Below are 19,274 nucleotides of genomic sequence, written 5' to 3'. Positions count from 1 at the left end.
ACCTTTATTAGAGAGAAAAATGATCATCTACTTTGATCCAGTAAGAAGTTGGACTAAAAAATCCAAATAGCCAAAAAGACTACTGAATATCATTTTCTAGACCTTATTTTTCACCCTTAAATGTACCCCAAGTGCATATGAAACTTGAGATATTGACTAATGTTTGTATGAAGCCACTAAAATTCCCACACTTTTATAATTTAAAATTAGTGTCCTTGGATTAAGACTGCTTACAGAGAAAGCAGGAGAGAAGAAGTTACTCGGTGGTTACCTCCTAAAGAACAGAAGTAGCAGTGTCCCTGGGATGCTCTGCCACAGAAATGGACCCTACCCCAAAGGAGGGAAGGGAGCTGGAGTACCCAGTTGTCAACACCAGAGGCACCAGGGAAGGCACTGCCATGTGATTTGATGTAATTGTATCTGATGACTTTTCTTTTTCTTTTTTTTTTTTTTTAGATTTTATTTATTTATTTGACAGACAGAGATCACAAGTAGGCAGAGAGGCAGGCGGAGAGAAAGAGGAGAAGCAGGCTCCTTGCTGAGCAGAGAGCCCGATGCGGGGCTCGATCCCAGGACCCTGGGATCATGACCTGAGCCAAAGGCAGAGGCTTTAACCCACTGAGCCACCCAGGCGCCCCTCTGATGACTTTTCTACTACAATTATTCTCTACAGAAATTATAAGAATGGCAGCATCTGTTTTCAAGACCAAAGATAATCAAAAGCAGATAAAGTAATAGTCTAGCCCTGTGTCACTAAGAAAGTGTAAGTAATCTCATTTATTTTCTAAAGATATAAATCAAAGGGGAAAAAAAACCTAAATCTCTACAATGCAAACAAAAGCTCCCTAGTTTCTCTGACTTCTATTCCAAATTACCGCCTCTGACCTTTTCTTAAAACTTTAAGCATCACAAGGAAATCAGTGGGAAGGGAATCATGTGCTAACCAAATACTTAAAGAGCAGAAAAACGCACTGGAGTGAAAGGGGATTAGTAAAGGGTGGGGAAGAGGACAAAGCCCCTCCCAGTTTTAGTGAGCAGATTTGGGATTAGTAATCAAGCAGAAACCCACATGCAATTAACGGCTCTGACATCAGGGGAGAAGCCCATATAAAACACTCAGCTCTAAGAGGGGTTCATCAGAGAATCCCCTCCGGAGTGAAAGGTACTGGAAAGAAGCTCTATGGGGAGTGGGTGGACTCCCGCCAAATCTCCATTAGGATGGGAGACTTTAAGTCACGGAAATTAACTCGCTGAAGATCTGCTTCCAATTCTTCTTCCAGCTTCATGGTTAAATGTAATTAATGGCTGTGACCTGCTAATGAATGCTTTTGATAAGAGACATCTATGATGAGTTCTTTTTTTAATAAATAGAAATTTAAAATGAAGAAAACTAAATGCTCAGAGCGGGAATTTAATTATGTAGGTATTATACATGTCAAGTTTCTAAAGGTAAATTAGTATTTTTATGATTTGCTAGAAATGTCATTTTACAGATATGAAAGGTATTTTGAAGGGGGTTGGGAAGGGCTCATGCCTGTTTATAACAGACCCGAAAGAGAACTGGCACAATTTCATTTTGTTTTCTTCTTTTCAGCTCCTTTTTTAATTGATGTGCTTCAGTCTCCACACAAAGGGCTGCAAACCAGAGATTTGTTCTTCGCTCTTGTTTAGAGCAGAATGAAAGCTCATAAACTCCTCTTCCTGGGATGCATCTTCTTGCCCCTGCTTTTTTTTCATCGGACCTGGGCTCAGTTCCCAAGAGAGTGTGCCACTGTCGAGGCCTTGAGAAACGGTGTGTGTTGCCCCAATCTGTCCCCGCTGTCTGGGCCTGGGACTGACCGCTGTGGCTCCACATCAGGAAGGGGCAGGTGTGAGGCAGTGACCGCAGACTCCCGACCCCACAGCCCTCATTACCCCCATGATGGCAGAGATGATCGGGAGGCTTGGCCCACACGGTTCTTCAACAGGACATGTCACTGCAGTGGCAATTTCTCAGGACACAACTGTGGGACTTGCCGTCCTGGTTGGAGAGGAGTTGCCTGCGACCAGAGGGTTCTCACAGGTAAGTGGGGATATCAATGGAGGAGACACAGTTCTTCCTGAGACTCAATGCATTTAACAGAAACCTAAATCACTGGAGCTGGAAGAATACCTGGAAATCCTATAACTCGGTTGAGGGAGATGAGACTTGGAGAGGATAGTAAGTTTATGCAGTTTAAAGAGTCAAGGCTCAGATGTGAGTTATGCGATTTTCTTCTAAAACACTTACTGGGCAACCATGCTACTCAAGAAACTGTGCTAGGTGTTTACAACTAGAACTTTTTTTTTTTTTTTAGATTTTATTTATTTATTTGACAGAGAAAGAGAGATCACAGGTAGAGAGGGAAGCAGGCTCCCTGCTGAGCAGAGAATCCGATGTGGGGCTTGATCCCAGGACCCTGAGATCATGACCTGAGCCGAAGGCAGAGCCTTAACCCACTGAGCCACCCAGGCGCCCCATGACTAGACGTTTTTGTAACTTATCAAGGTAGTTATGTTAATGGTCATAAGCGAGGTTCAGAAAGGTCTAATCCATATAGCTGGGACTTGGAAACCCTGGAATTCACCCCTGAGGTCAGTCTAGCTCTAAACCATGAGCTTCTTCCACTGCCCTTGCTAACACACAATGAAATTGCCCACTGTTATGGATGGTCAAGTTCAGCCATTTTAGATGACGAACCTCACCTGTGCCCTATTAAATAGCAATAAATAGCAAAGCTCTGAAGAGTAAAACCAGAAATACTTTCTTGTTTTCTATGTGCCAAACATTGGACCAAAGGGTCTAACAAGAGTTTTATTGAGTCTTTATTATGAGCCAGGCTCTGATATAATTTTATGTGTGTACTCTTTAATCTTTACAATTCTGTAAAGCAGATATTGTTTTTACATACACCTGACAGATGAAAAACTGAGACTTAGAAAAATGAGTGCAGAGTCATAGAATGAGTCTCTGGCCTTAACCACTATATCATGTTTTTGCAAGGTTTATGATTTTAAGAATGTAGAAAGTTCCCAAAATACAGCAATGGTAAGCAGAACTAATTACAAGATCACAGAATCATAAAGTCCACAGTCAGATTAAAGAAAGCTAACAGAAATCCTAGGGTAAGGGGTGGGGGATGAAAACAGGCCTAAAGAAGGCATTTTAGTAAGAGGTATTTTTAAAAAGTATAAAATGATTTAAATATTTATGCAGATTATCGTTAGTGGGTAAATGGGACACGGCGTTATGATTATGGTTCATGAGGCGGATGCTTTCATGGTTGAATTTTGTATCCTTGAAGTCAGGAGAAACCTTCTGGACTTAAGTGCAGAAGAGAAGAAACGCTTCATCCAGGCCTTAGACATGGCAAAGCGCACAATTCACCCTCAATTTGTCATTGCGACCAGGAGATCAGAAGAAATACTGGGGCCAGATGGCAACACACCACAATTTGAAAACATTTCCATTTATAACTACTTTGTTTGGACACACTATTACTCAGTCAAAAAGACTTTCCTCGGGCAAGGACAGGAAAGCTTTGGTGAAGTGGATTTCTCTCACGAAGGACCAGCTTTCCTCACGTGGCACCGGTACCATCTCCTGCAGCTGGAGAGAGACCTGCAGGTATGTGTGGAACTTTTCTGTTCTCAGGTCCAGTTTGTAAGTCATCTTAACTCACTGTGTTCTTAATGATCTAAACATGTGATTAATCTGCCTCTGACATTCGTGAAGTTTCTCCCTCTACTGATTACTTACTCATTAATTAATCTTTCTCTTTTGTGAAGGGTTTGTGAAAAGATGGTAGTATCAATGATGAGGGAGCCAGTTGTGACATTTGTAGGTGTGATTTAAAGTGTTGGACGTATTCTATAGCTCTGTAATTGAAAAAATGATCTTCATATGGCTTGCAACAAAAGAATCTCATTTGCTATGTCTTCCTTCTTGAATATAAACCAATACTCCCTCCTCCAGGTTTGGATGAAAACAAGTGTGCATACACTTCTGAGGCTACCAAGTCCCAAATACATCTCCCATTATGCCAGCCGATGATTCTAATACAGTATAGGTTTTAAATTATGGAAAATATCTTTTACATTTATATAGTCCTATTTTCATTGAGTGCCATTTTGTTTCCATGACCCCTGACACTTCAAGGCCTGTGGAAGAAACCTAATAAAATATCATATCAATCAGACAGCATTTTTCCTTAAATAGCATTAACTCTCTGGGGGCCATAAAGTGAACCTCAACCCAAACATAAGTATTTCCTGCTTATTTTTAAGCAGAGAAGCTCTAGCCACATTAAAGGATCCGTTAACACAGATATCTTTATTATCGTAGTTTCTTTTGCCAATTGCCTTTCTTGAGAGAAGTGTTGGAATTTTCAAGTGACATTTTAAATTATTATATCTCAACAAGGAAATCCACAGAGTGAACCCGTTCTCTAAATGAAATGAATTCTTTCCCTCAAATTAAAATCTGAAAATTAATCTGAAAATATCTGAGGGCAGAAAAGGTGTTTAGATTCACCTATTGATATAGTATGCCAGCTGTCAGCATTATCACAAAGTAAATGATTGGAATACAGAATAAAATATTGCTATGAAAGCAGTCCAAACATATGCAGTTTGAGAGTGATTAAATTAATTCATCTGATACTCTGAACTTCATATTTTAAAGTTCCGATTACAAGTAAGACATTTAGTAGATGACGAGTAGATAAATCTGTCATTTGTAATCAGCTCCAGATCTCCGTGCCTTTAAGTCATTTTCCCATGGGCACACCAAAATGAAAGGGCAGGTGGAAAGTATCTAAATGCTTCGATTTTGCCTGTGTAAACTTCAACCTCTATGACTTACCATTTTAAAACCCAACAGCACAAGGGATCCAACAAATTACAATCTAAATGTAATGCACAGTTGAAATGCCACATGAATACGCTCCAGCTCCCAAATGTCAGCTCTGAACCACAAACTGACTCTTATTGATCCCTTGGAAGCTGCCACTAATTTTTGTGAACCAAAACAATGGCTTCTAAACAAGGGCTCTCAACCCCTGGAGATCAATAACTGAGGACTCCTTGGAAAGCTTTGGGTCCTCTAAAACACCCCAAGGGCATGGAAATACTTCCTGGGAAGGGTTTAAAGTAAAAAGGCAGAAAAGTACTAAATGCTTTGGAGGTGAGATAAAACAATGGCAGGCTCTCCATCTCAATCCCAGGCTTTAAATATACTCCCCAAAGTCCTAAGGGGAATGAGAACAAGTACAATAAATGCATGTTTTAGGGAACTCAATAAAAGAAGCATGTGATCTTGAGTCCAGTACATTTAAGAATTGTTGCGTCAGCTCGGAAGGGAAACTTGGACCCTGGTTTAAAGAACAGTATGCACAAAGAAGTATTTTGCTTCTGTTGAGTATTTCCTGACAGTATTAGTTTCGAGCAGAAACCCAAGTCTTAACAGTTTAGATTCTGAAGCAGGGGTCTTTTAAGTAAAACACCTTCAGTGCCCAGGCAGGTAAGGTAAGTGTGAAAGACTATGTAACCTGTGAAAAGTCAAATCCTTGTGTCTGGGGCTTGGAAAACCTGGATTGTACCATTGAGGTCTTCGTTGCTCCGATCCATAGGCTTCTCCCACTGCCCTTGCTAACCCACAAAACATTTTAAAGGCCAGACTCCAAATGCCTGAAGTCGTTTAAGTTAAATTTTAAAAGACAGAAACAAAACAAAAAGTACTGCTCTACATATTTAAAGGCCGGATCTGGCTCCAGACCCAGACTTAGTGAGGCTTGAATTCAAGATATGAAACAGAAGGAGGTAAAGTGTCAAAGGGTGAAAGTTATTATTGGTATTTTTTGGTATAACCAATAGAAATGTGATTACCTGCTTAAAAAAGAAAGGGAAGAATCCCACCCCCCCCGAAAAAAGTCATTTGCAGAAACTTCTGTATGCTGAATGACTTCTTATAGTATATCAGAAGCCTTGTTAAATAAGGTGTTTAATTCCTCTGGCCCCTCAGACACCACTGATACTCTCACTGGTTCTAATTGCCCAAAGAGAGTTGATAGAAACACACCGCTGGGGAGAAAACCAAGCGAAGAGGGAGAATTTTAAACAAAAGCAGAGAATACTAATAAAAGTTTCTGTGATCTAGGAAATGTTGCAAGATCCTTCGTTCTCCCTTCCCTACTGGAATTTTGCGACTGGGAAGAACATCTGTGACATTTGTACCGATGACCTGATGGGATCCAGAAGCAACTTTGATCCCACTCTGATCAGCCTGAATTCTGTCTTTTCTCAATGGCGAGTGGTCTGTGAATCCTTGGAGGATTATGATACCCTGGGAACTCTTTGTAATAGTAAGTTCTAAATGACATCCAGGGTTCAGAATTCCCTTTTAGATAAAGAGATTAATTGTGTTGCCCTTCATTCTACTAAGGACTTCAGGGTAATATCTACTTTTACTATATAGAGAATCCATGTACAGATATATTCCTTGAACACTGGGGCTATTCAAGGCAATCTCAAAGGTTCCAGGGGAGAATAAACATTTTGATATGGCTTTTCTTAAGCAATTTGGTTAGTGCATTGCTCACTCTCTTATTTCGTAAATGTTCACTGTCTTATTTTGGAAATGTATGGTTATATAAAATTCATCCTCTTAGCACACTCAGCACTGCTCAGGAGTCATGTGTCTTCTGCTGGACTTTCACAGAAAATTGTTTCCCTGAGAAATCTGAAATGTGCAGAAACAGTTGAAGAGCCCAAAGAGTAAAATTCTAGTCAAAGGGTCAAAACAAATGGTGATATGAAGGATATCCTTAAGTAAAGGAAGATAATGGGGCACCTGGATGGCTCAGTTGGTTAAGTGTCAAGAGTCTTGGTTTTGTCTCAGGTCATGATCTCAGGGCTCTGGGATGGAGCCAGGTATCCGGCTCTGTGCTCAGCAGGGTGCATGCTTGAGATTCTCTCTCTGCCTTTCCCCCTGCTCTCTCTCTCTCTCTCTTTCAAGTAAATAAAACTAATAAATAAGTCTTTTTTAAAAAGAAAAGGAAAGGAAGGTACTGCACAGAAAAGATCTGCCAGCCAATCACTTTCCACCTCTCTCAAAGCAAACACATAAAGAGAATGCTTAACCAGCTGTCCTAGCTAGCATCCTTTCTCCAGTGATTTAAATGCCACTTTTGCCTTAGGCCAAGTTTCTCTGATATGTGGATATGTTCCTGAGTATACCATTCTCTTCCTTGGATCACATTATTAGTCTCTGTGGTACTAACACAAGGTCTTAATTATTAGAGTCTCCCTACCCTGTCTTATTTTTCTTCTTCAGGCATGCTCAGTTATTTTAAGCTTGTTCTTCCATGTAAAAACTAGATTTCAGGAATTTATTTTATTACTATCTTCATAGCACATTTTATGTACATTCTTTTAAGTTTAAAATATTAAATTCCTTTATAAATGTAAAAAAAAGGATATTCTTAAAAAGAATATTCTAAATAGAACAAAAATTCAGATTTTTTCACCATTAGAAAATTATTTAGCTGTGTATAGGAATAAAGGAAGAGGGAAGTGACAGTATATTAATTTTTTTTTTTTTTCTGTAGAAGCTTAAACCTTAGAGTAAAAATTTTGTTTGGCATGCTGAATGAGTAACCCCACCTTGAAGTACAATTGAGAATCAATATATCTTTAGATACCAAAACATTAATTTTTGAGCATGTTATTGTATTTTGGCCTGGGATTTTTTTTCCAGACATTTTCAGATGATAGATAATTGTATACCAAAATGTAGCATAGTTTAATGGGTAAATAGGAGAGAAGTCCCTTGGTCACAATCTCTTGGTCAATTAGTCTAAGTCTCATAACAAGACACATAGTTTCATGAAAAATTGAAGATTATGTATTTTAAATGAAACAAATTTGAAGATTACTCCTTGTCTTTGTTAAAAATATAAATGCCAAGCATTTTATTTATTAGGACAGTGAAAGATAAAAGGAAACTAATAGTTGATTCAACACATGCTATGGAGCTGATATTGTGCCAAATGCTTTAATATGATACTGTATTTAATTCTCCTAGAGAGGAGCACCTGGGAGGCTCAGTTGGTCAAACCTCTGTCTTCTGCTCAGGTCATGATCCCAGGGTCATGGGATCCATCAAGCCCTAAGTCTGGCTCCCCGCTCAGCAGGGAGCTGACTTCTCTCTGTCCCTTTTGCCCCTCCCCCCTGCTTGTGCTTACATGCTCTCTCTCACTCTCTCTAATAAATAAAATCTTTTAAAAAACAATTCTCCTAGAGATTCTTTCCTTTCTTTACTGTTCTTGGATGAAATGATCCATTCCTGTGGGGGTTTTTTTATCATATTTTACAGGACAGCCATGCATAGACATATCACATGCCTGTGTTTTCATGGGCTTGTTGAACCATGTCTCTCCAATGTTCCATTAATGCACCAAACTTGGTACTTTGAAAGAATGAATTAGGGACACCTAAGCCTCTTCTAACCAGTAAAATATCATGATGAAAATACTGTTGTTTCTAGAGTATTTCCTCCATCTACTTTCTCCTTCACACACTCAGAACTTTTTATTCCTTCCTGCATGAAAACTCCACAAGACTCCAATCTGTACAATGGTTTTAGGCGCATTTTAGGCAGAGGTTGTCCATGCCTATTTGGTCCAAACCTAAATACCCTTGGGTTAAATTAAATTGGTTTAAACTAGTTTCTTTACTATCTGAATTCTCCACTATGAAACTCCATGAGGGCAAAATTAGAAATGTAGTGTTTTCAAAACCCACGGGATTTATTATTTTTTCTTGGAATTTATTGACAGCTCCTGAACAATAATCCCTAAAATATAAACTTGAATTGATAGATTAGCCAGTGGTATCTGAAACTTCTAATAATAATGTATACCTAAAAAAATGTACATCTACTTTCTAATCTCAATATTGTCATATGTTTAATTTTTATATATATAAATAAATTTGCTATGCTAATTCATCAGGTATTAACCATTAGGTCAGTTATAAACATTACAACATAGTAAGCTTTATGAATGAAGTAAAATGTATACAAGTTGCAGTTGTAAGATCACCTCTCCCATGCAGATTATTCTGCATATACTAGTAGGACACACACATTCCTCTGGGGACCACTGAACAGACAAATGCAAAAGGCTCCTAACCAATCTCCTTTCCTCCCAACGACCTAAGATTTCTCTTCACTTCTTATTGAATTAAATATAAGTTTATCCTATTGCTCTTTATTTCTTCACGTATGGTTCTGGTCTAGCTTTTCATTGTTCTCCCCGTCCACTACTCTCATACAACACCCTGTGCTCAAGGCAAGTTATTTCCCACACAGGCCCTCTTTTATAGCCAACATGATCTTTCCATACATCAGCATACAGCAAACGATGATTTAGCATCTGTTACATGCCAGACACTATACCAAGATTAAGGGGTGTGCTGGTGAGAGAATACAGAGAGCATTCTTGCTCTGACAGAACATATCTTATAGACAGGAGAAAGCTTATCATCTGTCGTTATTACCTCTGCCTAAAATGTCTGACTTGTAACATTTCTCCTCTTTCACCTGAAAATTCTCCTCAGTCCTTCAGGGCTCTTTGCAAATCTCTCCCCTTTAATCACACCCTTCTGGAGTCATTCAACTAGAAAGGATTGATATTCTTTCTCAGTCTCTCTCTCTCTCTGTCTCCCTCTCTGTCTCTCTCTCTCTCTCTCTGTCTCCTTTCTCTACCTTCCAGTCTGCCTCTTTCCCTCTCTTTCTCTCCCCTCTCCCTCCCTTAAGGCACCTATCCTATTACCCCTAGTATCACAGCTCTTTGTTTCCTGTTTGTCTTACTGCCTTTTAAAAAGTCTAATTATTTCTCACATTAATTGCTGTAAAACATGAATTGATTGAAGTACAGACCATGTCCCAAAGAGATTTTGGATTGTATTTCTTTATTTCTCTGAAGGCTTGAAACAAATAACATTTGAGTACAAAATTTCACATATATGTGAAATACAGATTTCACCATGGAATTTAGGTTTATGAGATTTTGGTAAAATTCAATTTTCCAAGGAATTTTTATGTTAATATATTCTCACTACAGAAGCATACATCGATTAAAAATATCAGAACCTCTACCTATTTGTGATTTTATAGATCCCATTGATTTTATAGATCACATATCTATTTTAAAATCTTCTATTGATTTTATGGATCGCATATCTAATTCTGTTCACAGAAGTGGTCATGATAACTTAGATTTTCTCACTGTAATGCTCCTAAGTAAGCATTTTTAAAATTTTTCTCTTCTACCAAGAACTTATCTTTCCATGTTCTTGCTATTAATAAAAATTAAAGAGCAAAGATAAGATCTCTAAATATTCTATAAATGTTTACATAGTCCATCCTTTTTCCAGGTACTGAGGGTGGACCAATTAGGAGAAATCCAGCTGGAAATGTGGCTAGACCAATGGTGCAACGTCTTCCTGAACCACAGGATGTCGCTCAGTGCTTGGAAGTTGGTTTATTCGACACCCCTCCTTTTTATTCCAATTCTACAAACAGTTTCCGAAACACAGTGGAAGGTAAGTAAAAGAAATCAGCGTTTTGAATTCATCTGGTTATCACAGTAGACTGAACTGTTCACATTCAGATCTTTTTGAAAAATCTTTGAAAGCCGCATTGATCCTGTGAATTTACAGGAATGTTTCTTCCAATTATGATGCAGTCACAGTTCTTTGCTCAAGAAAGAACTTGTTAAAGAAAAGTGTCAGACCATGAAACTCTTTTTAATTATCATAGGAGAAGCCCTTGGAAATTGTTCTTCAATCTCTTAAATACCTAAAAAGTATTTAAACAAATCTGTTAGGTGGCTGATCAATAAGTGTATAACTATATCAAATTCTAGTAGCGTCAAATAATATTCAACAATTTGAGAGCTTATTAAAATTTTTTCTTAAAAAATAACAATAAAAAATTCTAAACAATTAGTTGACAGCCAATAAAGCCTGGTTGGGGCATTCATTTTATTTAAGTTTATATCATCCTGTAACTTTTCTCAAAGGTCTAAAAATATTCAAATTACCATGTAATGATATTTACTTTGATTTTCCTTATTTAATTCAAGCATTTTAAAGCTGAGGAAACTAAAGACCAAAGAGTTACCGTGAATATCCCCCAAGGTACTCAGTAACAGAGCACAATTTCAAATCCAAATTTTCTAAGTCCAGCGTCTTTATATGATGAATTTTGATTTCGGTAAATCATTATTGAAACATAGTTAAAGTTTTAAAACAACAGAATCACATTTAAGTATTAAAAATCTCTTCCTGTCAAAATTCACATTATATGTAGCATTAAACATATTAGACTCCTCCCTCTGAAAAAGAATGGGAATAGATCTCTCTGGCCTCATGATCTGAGATACTTGAAACATAAATCTCATCATTATTTTCATTCTCTCCCCTTTTCTCATCAAAAGTGTATGCCATTCTCTTCTATCTTCATGTTAATTTTAATAATTAAATATGAATGTACTGATTGGTAGATTATTCAATATATCATCGCTATATTTTGACTAAAGTGGTATATATAAACTAAGGCCATAAGCACTAATTTTTTTTTAAAAGATTTTATTTATTTATTTGACAGAGATCACAAGTAGGCAGAGAGGCAGGCAGAGAATGAGAGGAGGAAGCAGGCTCCCTGCTGAGCAGAGAGCCCGATGTGGGGCTCGATCCCAGGACCCTGGGATCATGACCTGAGCCGAAGGCAGAGGCTTTAACCCACTGAGCCACCCAAGTGCCCCATAAGCACTAATTTTTAAAAGAATGTGTAGATTGCATCTTACTGAAGGTCAATCAAAAGACAAATTGCTCTGATGTCCTGACAGAACATATGAAAAGGACCAGCCCCTACCAACATGACCATTATGTTACAGGCAATCTTTAAATATTTTATAAATAAAAAACAATAATGGGATGAAAGTATGAAACATGGCTAAATAAATGAGTGTAATTATACAAATGGGTTAATGTATTTTAAATTCTAATTTTATTTTATAGTATGTAACTTTTCCCTGCTGTCCCACCTCTGATTCTTACTCCATCCCACATCATAGACCCTCCATTTTTGTTTGTGATCTTTCCTCACCTTTTGCCATTTATACATATATATACATATATATATATGTATGAAAATATGTATGGAAAATACATATATAATATGAGGATATATAACATGAGAAATATATATAATACATGTAGTACAGGAAATGTACATATTATATGGGAATAGCATATATATATCATATAGAATATGGGAAATATATATGTAGAATACAGATAATTATCAAAAGTCCTAGAAATATTTCAACCAATAGACTGTCCAGATGTTTAAAACTAGTACAGACATGATAAGAACGTTCTGAGAAATTGTGACTTTTCTACAAAAATAAGATAACTTTCCAAAAATAAATATGCTGACAGTCAAAAGGAATAAGGCAGGAAACTAAAGTAACATCTGGCGATGTATGTTCTAGGACAATCAGAGGGATGTTCTCCCAATTGTGCCAGCAGTTTTTAGAAGAAGCTGGAGATTTCCATTGTCTTTATTTCCACTAGACCAATGTTTGCCTTGTCAAAATAGTGTGTTCTATATATTTTGACTGGTATCCTTTGCAGGCCATTATTTTTAACCTAGAGGCTACATTTAGCAAATCAGGCCACTAGTTTAAAGCTAACCAAGCTCTGGGTAGAGCAGGAAATGACACCAACCATAGGTACAGAGAAGCGGTGCTATTACAGTAAAGTAAAAATTGGCCTGAGAAGCTTAGGAAAAATTGTTTCCCAGTTTAATCACTACCACTGATTTGGAAAGTAAGATGTTTGTGATGGCTTTTACTAGTCTCACCCATGTTTTTTTATCTAGGTTACAGCGATCCCACAGGAAAATATGACCCTGCTATTCGAAGTCTTCACAATCTGGCTCATCTGTTTCTGAATGGAACAGGGGGACAAACCCATTTATCTCCAAATGATCCTATTTTTGTCCTCCTACATACTTTCACTGATGCAGTCTTTGATGAATGGATGAGGAGATATAATGCTGGTGAGATTTTTTCATACGCTTTTTTGCAGGCTCAACAAGGACACTGCTTAGGTGATAGAGTTATCACTATAAAGTAAGCACTCGACACATCTGAACTACACTTCAAAATAAGGATAAAATAGCTGTGATATCTGGACATTTCCAAATATCCCAAACTACTTTGAAAATGCAGATGAAACATCTCTTATAACAGTTATAAGATATTAGCATTCACTCAGACTAAGCACATAATTCCTTCCCATTTTGTATGAAAAGATGACTATCATACTCTTCAATTTTTTCTTCCCCAATCTTCCAAAAAACACTGGCATTGTCTTTTTCTTTTTCTTTTTTTTTTTTTTGGAACGTTCTCATTGTGAATAAAAAAATCCTACTGAACTCTTCCTCAATACCCAAAAGACAAAAAAATTATACTCACAATCCACAGTTTTGATTTTTATTACTTTTGGCCTCTTATAAATGGAAATTTTATTCAACTTGAAAAGTTAATGTTGGCTTTTTATCACTGCATATATAATCTCTTTCAACCTCATTTTAATGCATTTTTTAAAAATATTATTTAAAAGGCCATTTTCCTTTCAGTTCTACTCAGCTGAGAGGCTCACATTACTTTTCAAATAACAAAAGTGCTTCTATCGGTTAAAACGTCATGCATTTTCATATTTCAAAACTGTTCTAAATTTTTGCTTCTGTGCTTTTACTTCATCACACACATAAACATAATGTTGGGGATTAACTATTGATTTATCTATCCAATTCAGCCAGCCTCTTATTTCTGTATGTGTGTGTGTGTGTGTGTGTGTGTGTGTGTGTGTGTTTGTGTCTGTTTATACACCAGAAACCTCTAATCCAACCTGATTAGGAGCATTAACTAATGTATTGAACAAAATCGTATGTTCCATCAGAAAATCCCTGAAGAATCAAATAACTTACATGTAAATATTCGCTCGTCAACCTGCTATGAGTTCACTGGTTGGAGTGCCACCTTATTTCACATGTATTTACATACATACCTACAAACATAATGAATTACCTAGAATTTACAATGTCTATTTTTTAAGTGAAACAAGAAATTAACAACCCTTGAGATGCAATGAATGCAGTATTATTGTAGATTTTCATAATGCCTACCTTATCTTTACAAACATAGTGCTCACTCCTAAATCTTACCCAATATCTCTTCAACAAATCTTTCCTAAGCAATCATATATTTAATATAACACAACATCTTTCTCTTTTTACAGTCATAATTATCATTTTATGTATGCTTAGCTGTCTTACTTTTAGGACGATAACAAGTAAATGGGAGTTAATAGGTTTAGGAATGAACAAAAACTTTCATTAAATATACACTTCTGGGAACTAGACAATGATGTACAAACTGCACTTACGCAGCCATTCAAAATGGACTGTTTGTAAGTTTTTCTTACTTAACACTTACTTAAGAAGTCAGAAGAAGTGGAGAATCTTGGTTACTCTGGCAAGTCTCTTAAGGGGAGCTTTCTTTCATCCATGAAAACAAATGATCCTTTGCCTTACATATCTTGATTGAAAAGATCATTATTTCACATTCATAACAATCCATTAAAGGTCATTGATGAACCAGATAAACACCTTTGCTTCTTAGCTAATTTCTTCCTGCTCCCTTTGTGTATGCTATAAATAGCATAAGATCTCTCAGTTACCTGGAGAGTAACGGAGGGAAAAGCACCATAAATGAAAAATAGGGAACTTGAACCTATTCTGACAAAATACGGCCACAAAATTATAGGACAAGCCAATGTAAACACTAATAAATTGCATGAACACTAAACACTAACAGTTAACTACCCACTTAAATATTCCATGCACCTGCAAATGTCCCTTGAAAAACAGTGTCATAGAACAACTATGTTAAAGAAAAAATAAAACAATGGGAAAAATTTCTAAAATTATCCATATAGTAGAAATCTTTGTTGAAAATAAGGATGGAATTATATTTTCAAAATGTATTAAACAGCTTTTACAGATAATGAGAACTCTTCAAAAATCATAAGATTATAAAATTATTAGGATCAGAATGGAATAAGAGTTACATTTTACAGCTGAAGGAAATTATAGTCATTTACAGGGAAAAGTCTATTACAGAATCCTTTCATTAGACATGAGGTAGAACAATATAGAACATCCAAACTAATACTAATTTTTATTCACTAACATTTTTTATCTATGTGCATATTTACTTCAAATCTCTTTTTTTTTTCAAATGAGAATCGTGTGAATTAAGTTTTAAATATAGTACTCCAGAAGTTCAGTGAATTTTTCAGAAGAAGCAGTTTATATATTTCCTAGACCAATCACTACTATTATGCCCTGAAAGAAATGAAGTAATCACACACACACTCAAATCCTTTCACATATATTATCTGATTCCATATCCTGGTTATTGTGAATAATGCTACAATAAACCCGGATGCAGACATCTCTTTGAGATACTAATTTCACATCGTTTAGATATACCCCCAAAGTGACATTGCTGGATCATATGGTGGTTCTATTTTTATATTTTGAGGAACTTCCATTCTGTTTCCATAGTAGCTGTACCAATTCCCACCAATAGTGTGCAACGGCTCTCATTTCTCCACACTCTTGCCAATACTTGCTTTCTCTTTTCTTTTTGCTAATCGCCATCCTAAGATATGTGATCTCTCATTACAGTCCTAATCTGCAATTTCTGATGATTAGTGATATTCAATACTTTTTCACATACCTGTTGCCCATTTGTAAATCATCATGTCATACATCTTAAATATATACAATTTTTTGGTCAGGTGGACCTCAGAAAAGCTGGAAAAAATACTATGAGCACCTACTATTCCCCTACATTGTCTTCTAGATACCAGAAATACAGTAGCATTCAAAACACACAAAATAGTTTCCCTCCTGGAACCCTCCTAATTGTTAGTAGAAATGACAGTAAAAATATGTAAGTAAATATATAGTATGTTAGATGGGGGAAAGTCTTTTTAAGCAAAGAAAATCAGGAAAGCGGTTAGGGGGTATGAGGTAAATACATGGGAGATCATCCCTAGGTGAGCAAAGGAGCCCACTCTGACTGAAGAGTGGAGGGAAAATGATGGGAAATAAGGTCAGAGGGACAATAGGTGGAGATTTTGAGGGATATTAGATGTACTTCTAGGATGGGGGAGCCCCTGAAGAGTCTTGCATAGGAAAGTCTCGTGACAATTCTGCTGTTACTATTTATTATTTTTATGATTATTCCTCCACTCATTTTAGTGGGTATAACTTTATCACATAGCTGATGCTGAACTGGGTTGAGACTGACCAAGTCAGGATCTAGTAGAAAGGTGAAATGAAAAGTTAAAAAATTATCTAAATTATTAACTTTAATATCTAATTTTAATAACTAATTAACAATAGTACACCAAAATGTGAGCTCCTTGAATCCAGGCATTTTGTCTGTTTTGTTCAGTGGCATCACCTCCATGGCTAGGCTGGTGTCTGGCATTGGTAAGAGCTCAATGGATTTGAATAGATAAATATTTAATTAGCATTAATACATAGTAAATTAAAAGTCACAAAAATATAAACACTATATACCATTTTAATGATCAAAAATGTTTTTTCAAAGTAGATGCTAAAACACTCTTCTGAGCTTCCTAGGATCACAGTGACTGTTTAGGTAATACATTTCTTGCAAACAGAAAATCTAATAATCCATTAGCCTTCTCACATATCCCAGCTCTTCTAAATATATTCCCACTCATGTCCTGCCCAAGCCCATTTCCAACTCTAGTCTTGACATATCCCAACTGGTTTAGTTGTATTGACAAAAATGCAGAACAACAATAACAAAAAAGAATAATCTTTTGCCACAAAGAGCATATCACTCTTTTTATCCCTGATGACAGAAACTCACTAATAATATAAATGTCTGTAATTTGCATTTAAGTAGAAAGAGGAGAGGAGGCAGGAGGTAAATAATATTTCAGGACCTTGATGTAAAATTTTAAGTGTTTTTCCTAACAAAGTATCTGGAGATAAGTTAATATTTATATCTCTGAAGATAAATAGAAAAAGTAAAGAATACCAAACAGATATATTTATATTCAAGGACAAACTTCCATTATATACAGTACCTCTCAAATTTAAATTTTAGATGAAGCTACAGCAAACTACAGATCCATCTTTTTTAAGCTTTGAAAAATAACTTCAATGAATTTTTTCAAATAAGCTTTTGTAATTTAAAAATAAAATAATTAATGATCATCATAGATGATAAAATATTAAAACTTCCCTGCTTTTAAACTTTCTTGATCTACTGAATGATATGCTAGTGCTGTATTCAAAGCATTTGAACTCGGTTTTATGCAATTCCCTGTTCTGCTGTAGTGAAACTATTTTTATAAAAAGAAATTTTTATGTTATCCTAGAATATTTCAGGTCACCTTCAGAACATAATAATAATTTATTAATACTAACTTTATTATGTCTAATAACAAGATGTCTTTGGCATATTTTAGATGTATCCACATTTCCACTGGAAAATGCCCCTATTGGGCACAATAGACAATACAACATGGTACCATTCTGGCCCCCAGTTACCAACATAGAAATGTTTGTTACTGCTTCAGACAATTTGGGATATACTTATGAAGTTCAATGGCCAAGTGAGTATTGAAAATGTAACTACTGTGGAAATTTCCAAAAGCAAATTTGTTGCCTTTTAAGGTAATCACAGTGTTCTGTGGCCTATATTTTCCACTTAGATTTAGAAGGTGTTATTTGGATTTTTATTTTGGGATAAAGAGACTAAATTTAACATATGTTGAGAGCCTACTCTGACCGGGAATTAAGTTGATTATATAGCACACTATCGCACTTAATCCCTACAACCCTCTGAGATAAGTATTGTAATCCTCATTTTACAAGTAAGGAAGAAGGGGCTGGCCATGATTAGTTTAGAAAGGATAAATGTCAAAGATCACATTTTTAGTAGGCAGGGAGAATTAATTTTGAGCTTAGACCTTTGTAATATGCCCCAATTTATTCTACTACATAATTGTGCCTCCTTATCTTTATACTGAAAAAAAATTAAAAAATCGAGTGAGATACTGCTCACTGCTTTTTCTGAGATTCTGAAATTGAAAAGTTTCTTGTTTAATATCCAATCCCTTCCCAACAAAGGCAGTAGGGTGGAAGAGCACACAGCATGTAGATTCTGAAAGGCTTGGGCTCTAAAACCAACTCTAGTGCCTCCTAACCAAGTGACCCAAGTGGTTCAAACCCTACAGCATCATTGTCTCAACTTTAGAATGGAATTAATAATAACTATTCCAGGAGGGTCCATTTATTATGAGAAACTGGGAAGTGCCTTCAGGATAACAGGTGCTATTATCAGCAATGTGGCCAGTAAAAATTATATATGAAGAATGTGGTAAAATGCCTGCAACAGTGTCTAAGTTTAGGGTGTCTGATTTTGGGGAGGCAACTATTTTACTGTTTATTTTTTATTCTCCTTTTATTTTTCCAATAGGTCGGAATCTTAGTATTTCTGAGATTGTTACCATAGCAGTAGTTGCTGCTTTATTACTGGTTGCAGTCATTTTCACAGGTGCTTCTTGCCTGATCCGTGCCAGAAGCAACATGGATGAAACAAATCAGCCTCTTCTCACTGATCAGTATCAACACTATGCTGAAGACTATGAAAATATGCAGAATCCTAATCAGTCTATGGTCTAATGACAAATGACCAATTCACTTATGTACTAGTATCACAAAAACACTTGGTTGAAAAATAATAGATTAAATTGCTTAGTGTATTTTCTTTCCCTCTGTTACTTTCTTCCTTATGCATGCACTTGTTAGAATTAAAGCTCTAAATATTGTTTTTCATAACTAGGAAGAGTCAAAATATTTTTTAATGGGATCTAGGTTTCAAATCTTTAAAATGGTAAGTTGTATGATAACTAACCAAAATTTAACCAAAATTTGAAACAACAAAAAATAAAATAAAATAATAAAATAAAATGAAATAAAACAGTAGTTTGTAGACAAATACCCTAACTTCTAACACTAATTTCTAACCCTAACCCTAACTCTAACCCTAACACTAACCCTCTTGAGA

The 19,274-nt window shown here is 36.1% G+C and overlaps 1 protein-coding gene across 1 annotated transcript; it reads left to right on the top strand.

Moving 5' to 3' along the window:
- The first annotated feature begins 1,000 nt into the window (after positions 1–1,000).
- Positions 1,001–19,065, top strand: TYRP1 (tyrosinase related protein 1). Its single transcript, XM_032880497.1, has 8 exons — positions 1,001–1,162; positions 1,595–2,062; positions 3,324–3,646; positions 6,176–6,380; positions 10,456–10,623; positions 12,968–13,147; positions 17,671–17,817; positions 18,684–19,065. Exons 2-8 carry the CDS (start codon positions 1,678–1,680, stop codon positions 18,887–18,889), a joined length of 1,614 nt encoding a protein of 537 aa, XP_032736388.1. The 5' UTR covers positions 1,001–1,162; positions 1,595–1,677; the 3' UTR covers positions 18,890–19,065.
- The last annotated feature ends 209 nt before the right edge of the window (positions 19,066–19,274 follow it).

This window comes from Lontra canadensis, unplaced genomic scaffold (assembly GCF_010015895.1).
Source record: "Lontra canadensis isolate GAN:19392208 unplaced genomic scaffold, GSC_riverotter_1.0 scaffold70, whole genome shotgun sequence".
NCBI lineage: Eukaryota > Metazoa > Chordata > Mammalia > Carnivora > Mustelidae > Lontra > Lontra canadensis.
Note: the sequence above shows the minus strand (reverse complement) of the source record. Positions and strands in the feature narration are given on the sequence as shown.

Bases quoted from the DNA above. Each gene is read 5' to 3' on its own strand.
- TYRP1 (XM_032880497.1), top strand. From the start codon at position 1,678: ATGAAAGCTCATAAACTCCTCTTCCTGGGATGCATCTTCTTGCCCCTG. The intron at 13,148-17,670 runs GTGAGATTTTTT...GGCATATTTTAG, and splicing joins GATGAGGAGATATAATGCTG to ATGTATCCACATTTCCACTG. The intron at 17,818-18,683 runs GTGAGTATTGAA...TTTTTCCAATAG, and splicing joins TTATGAAGTTCAATGGCCAA to GTCGGAATCTTAGTATTTCT.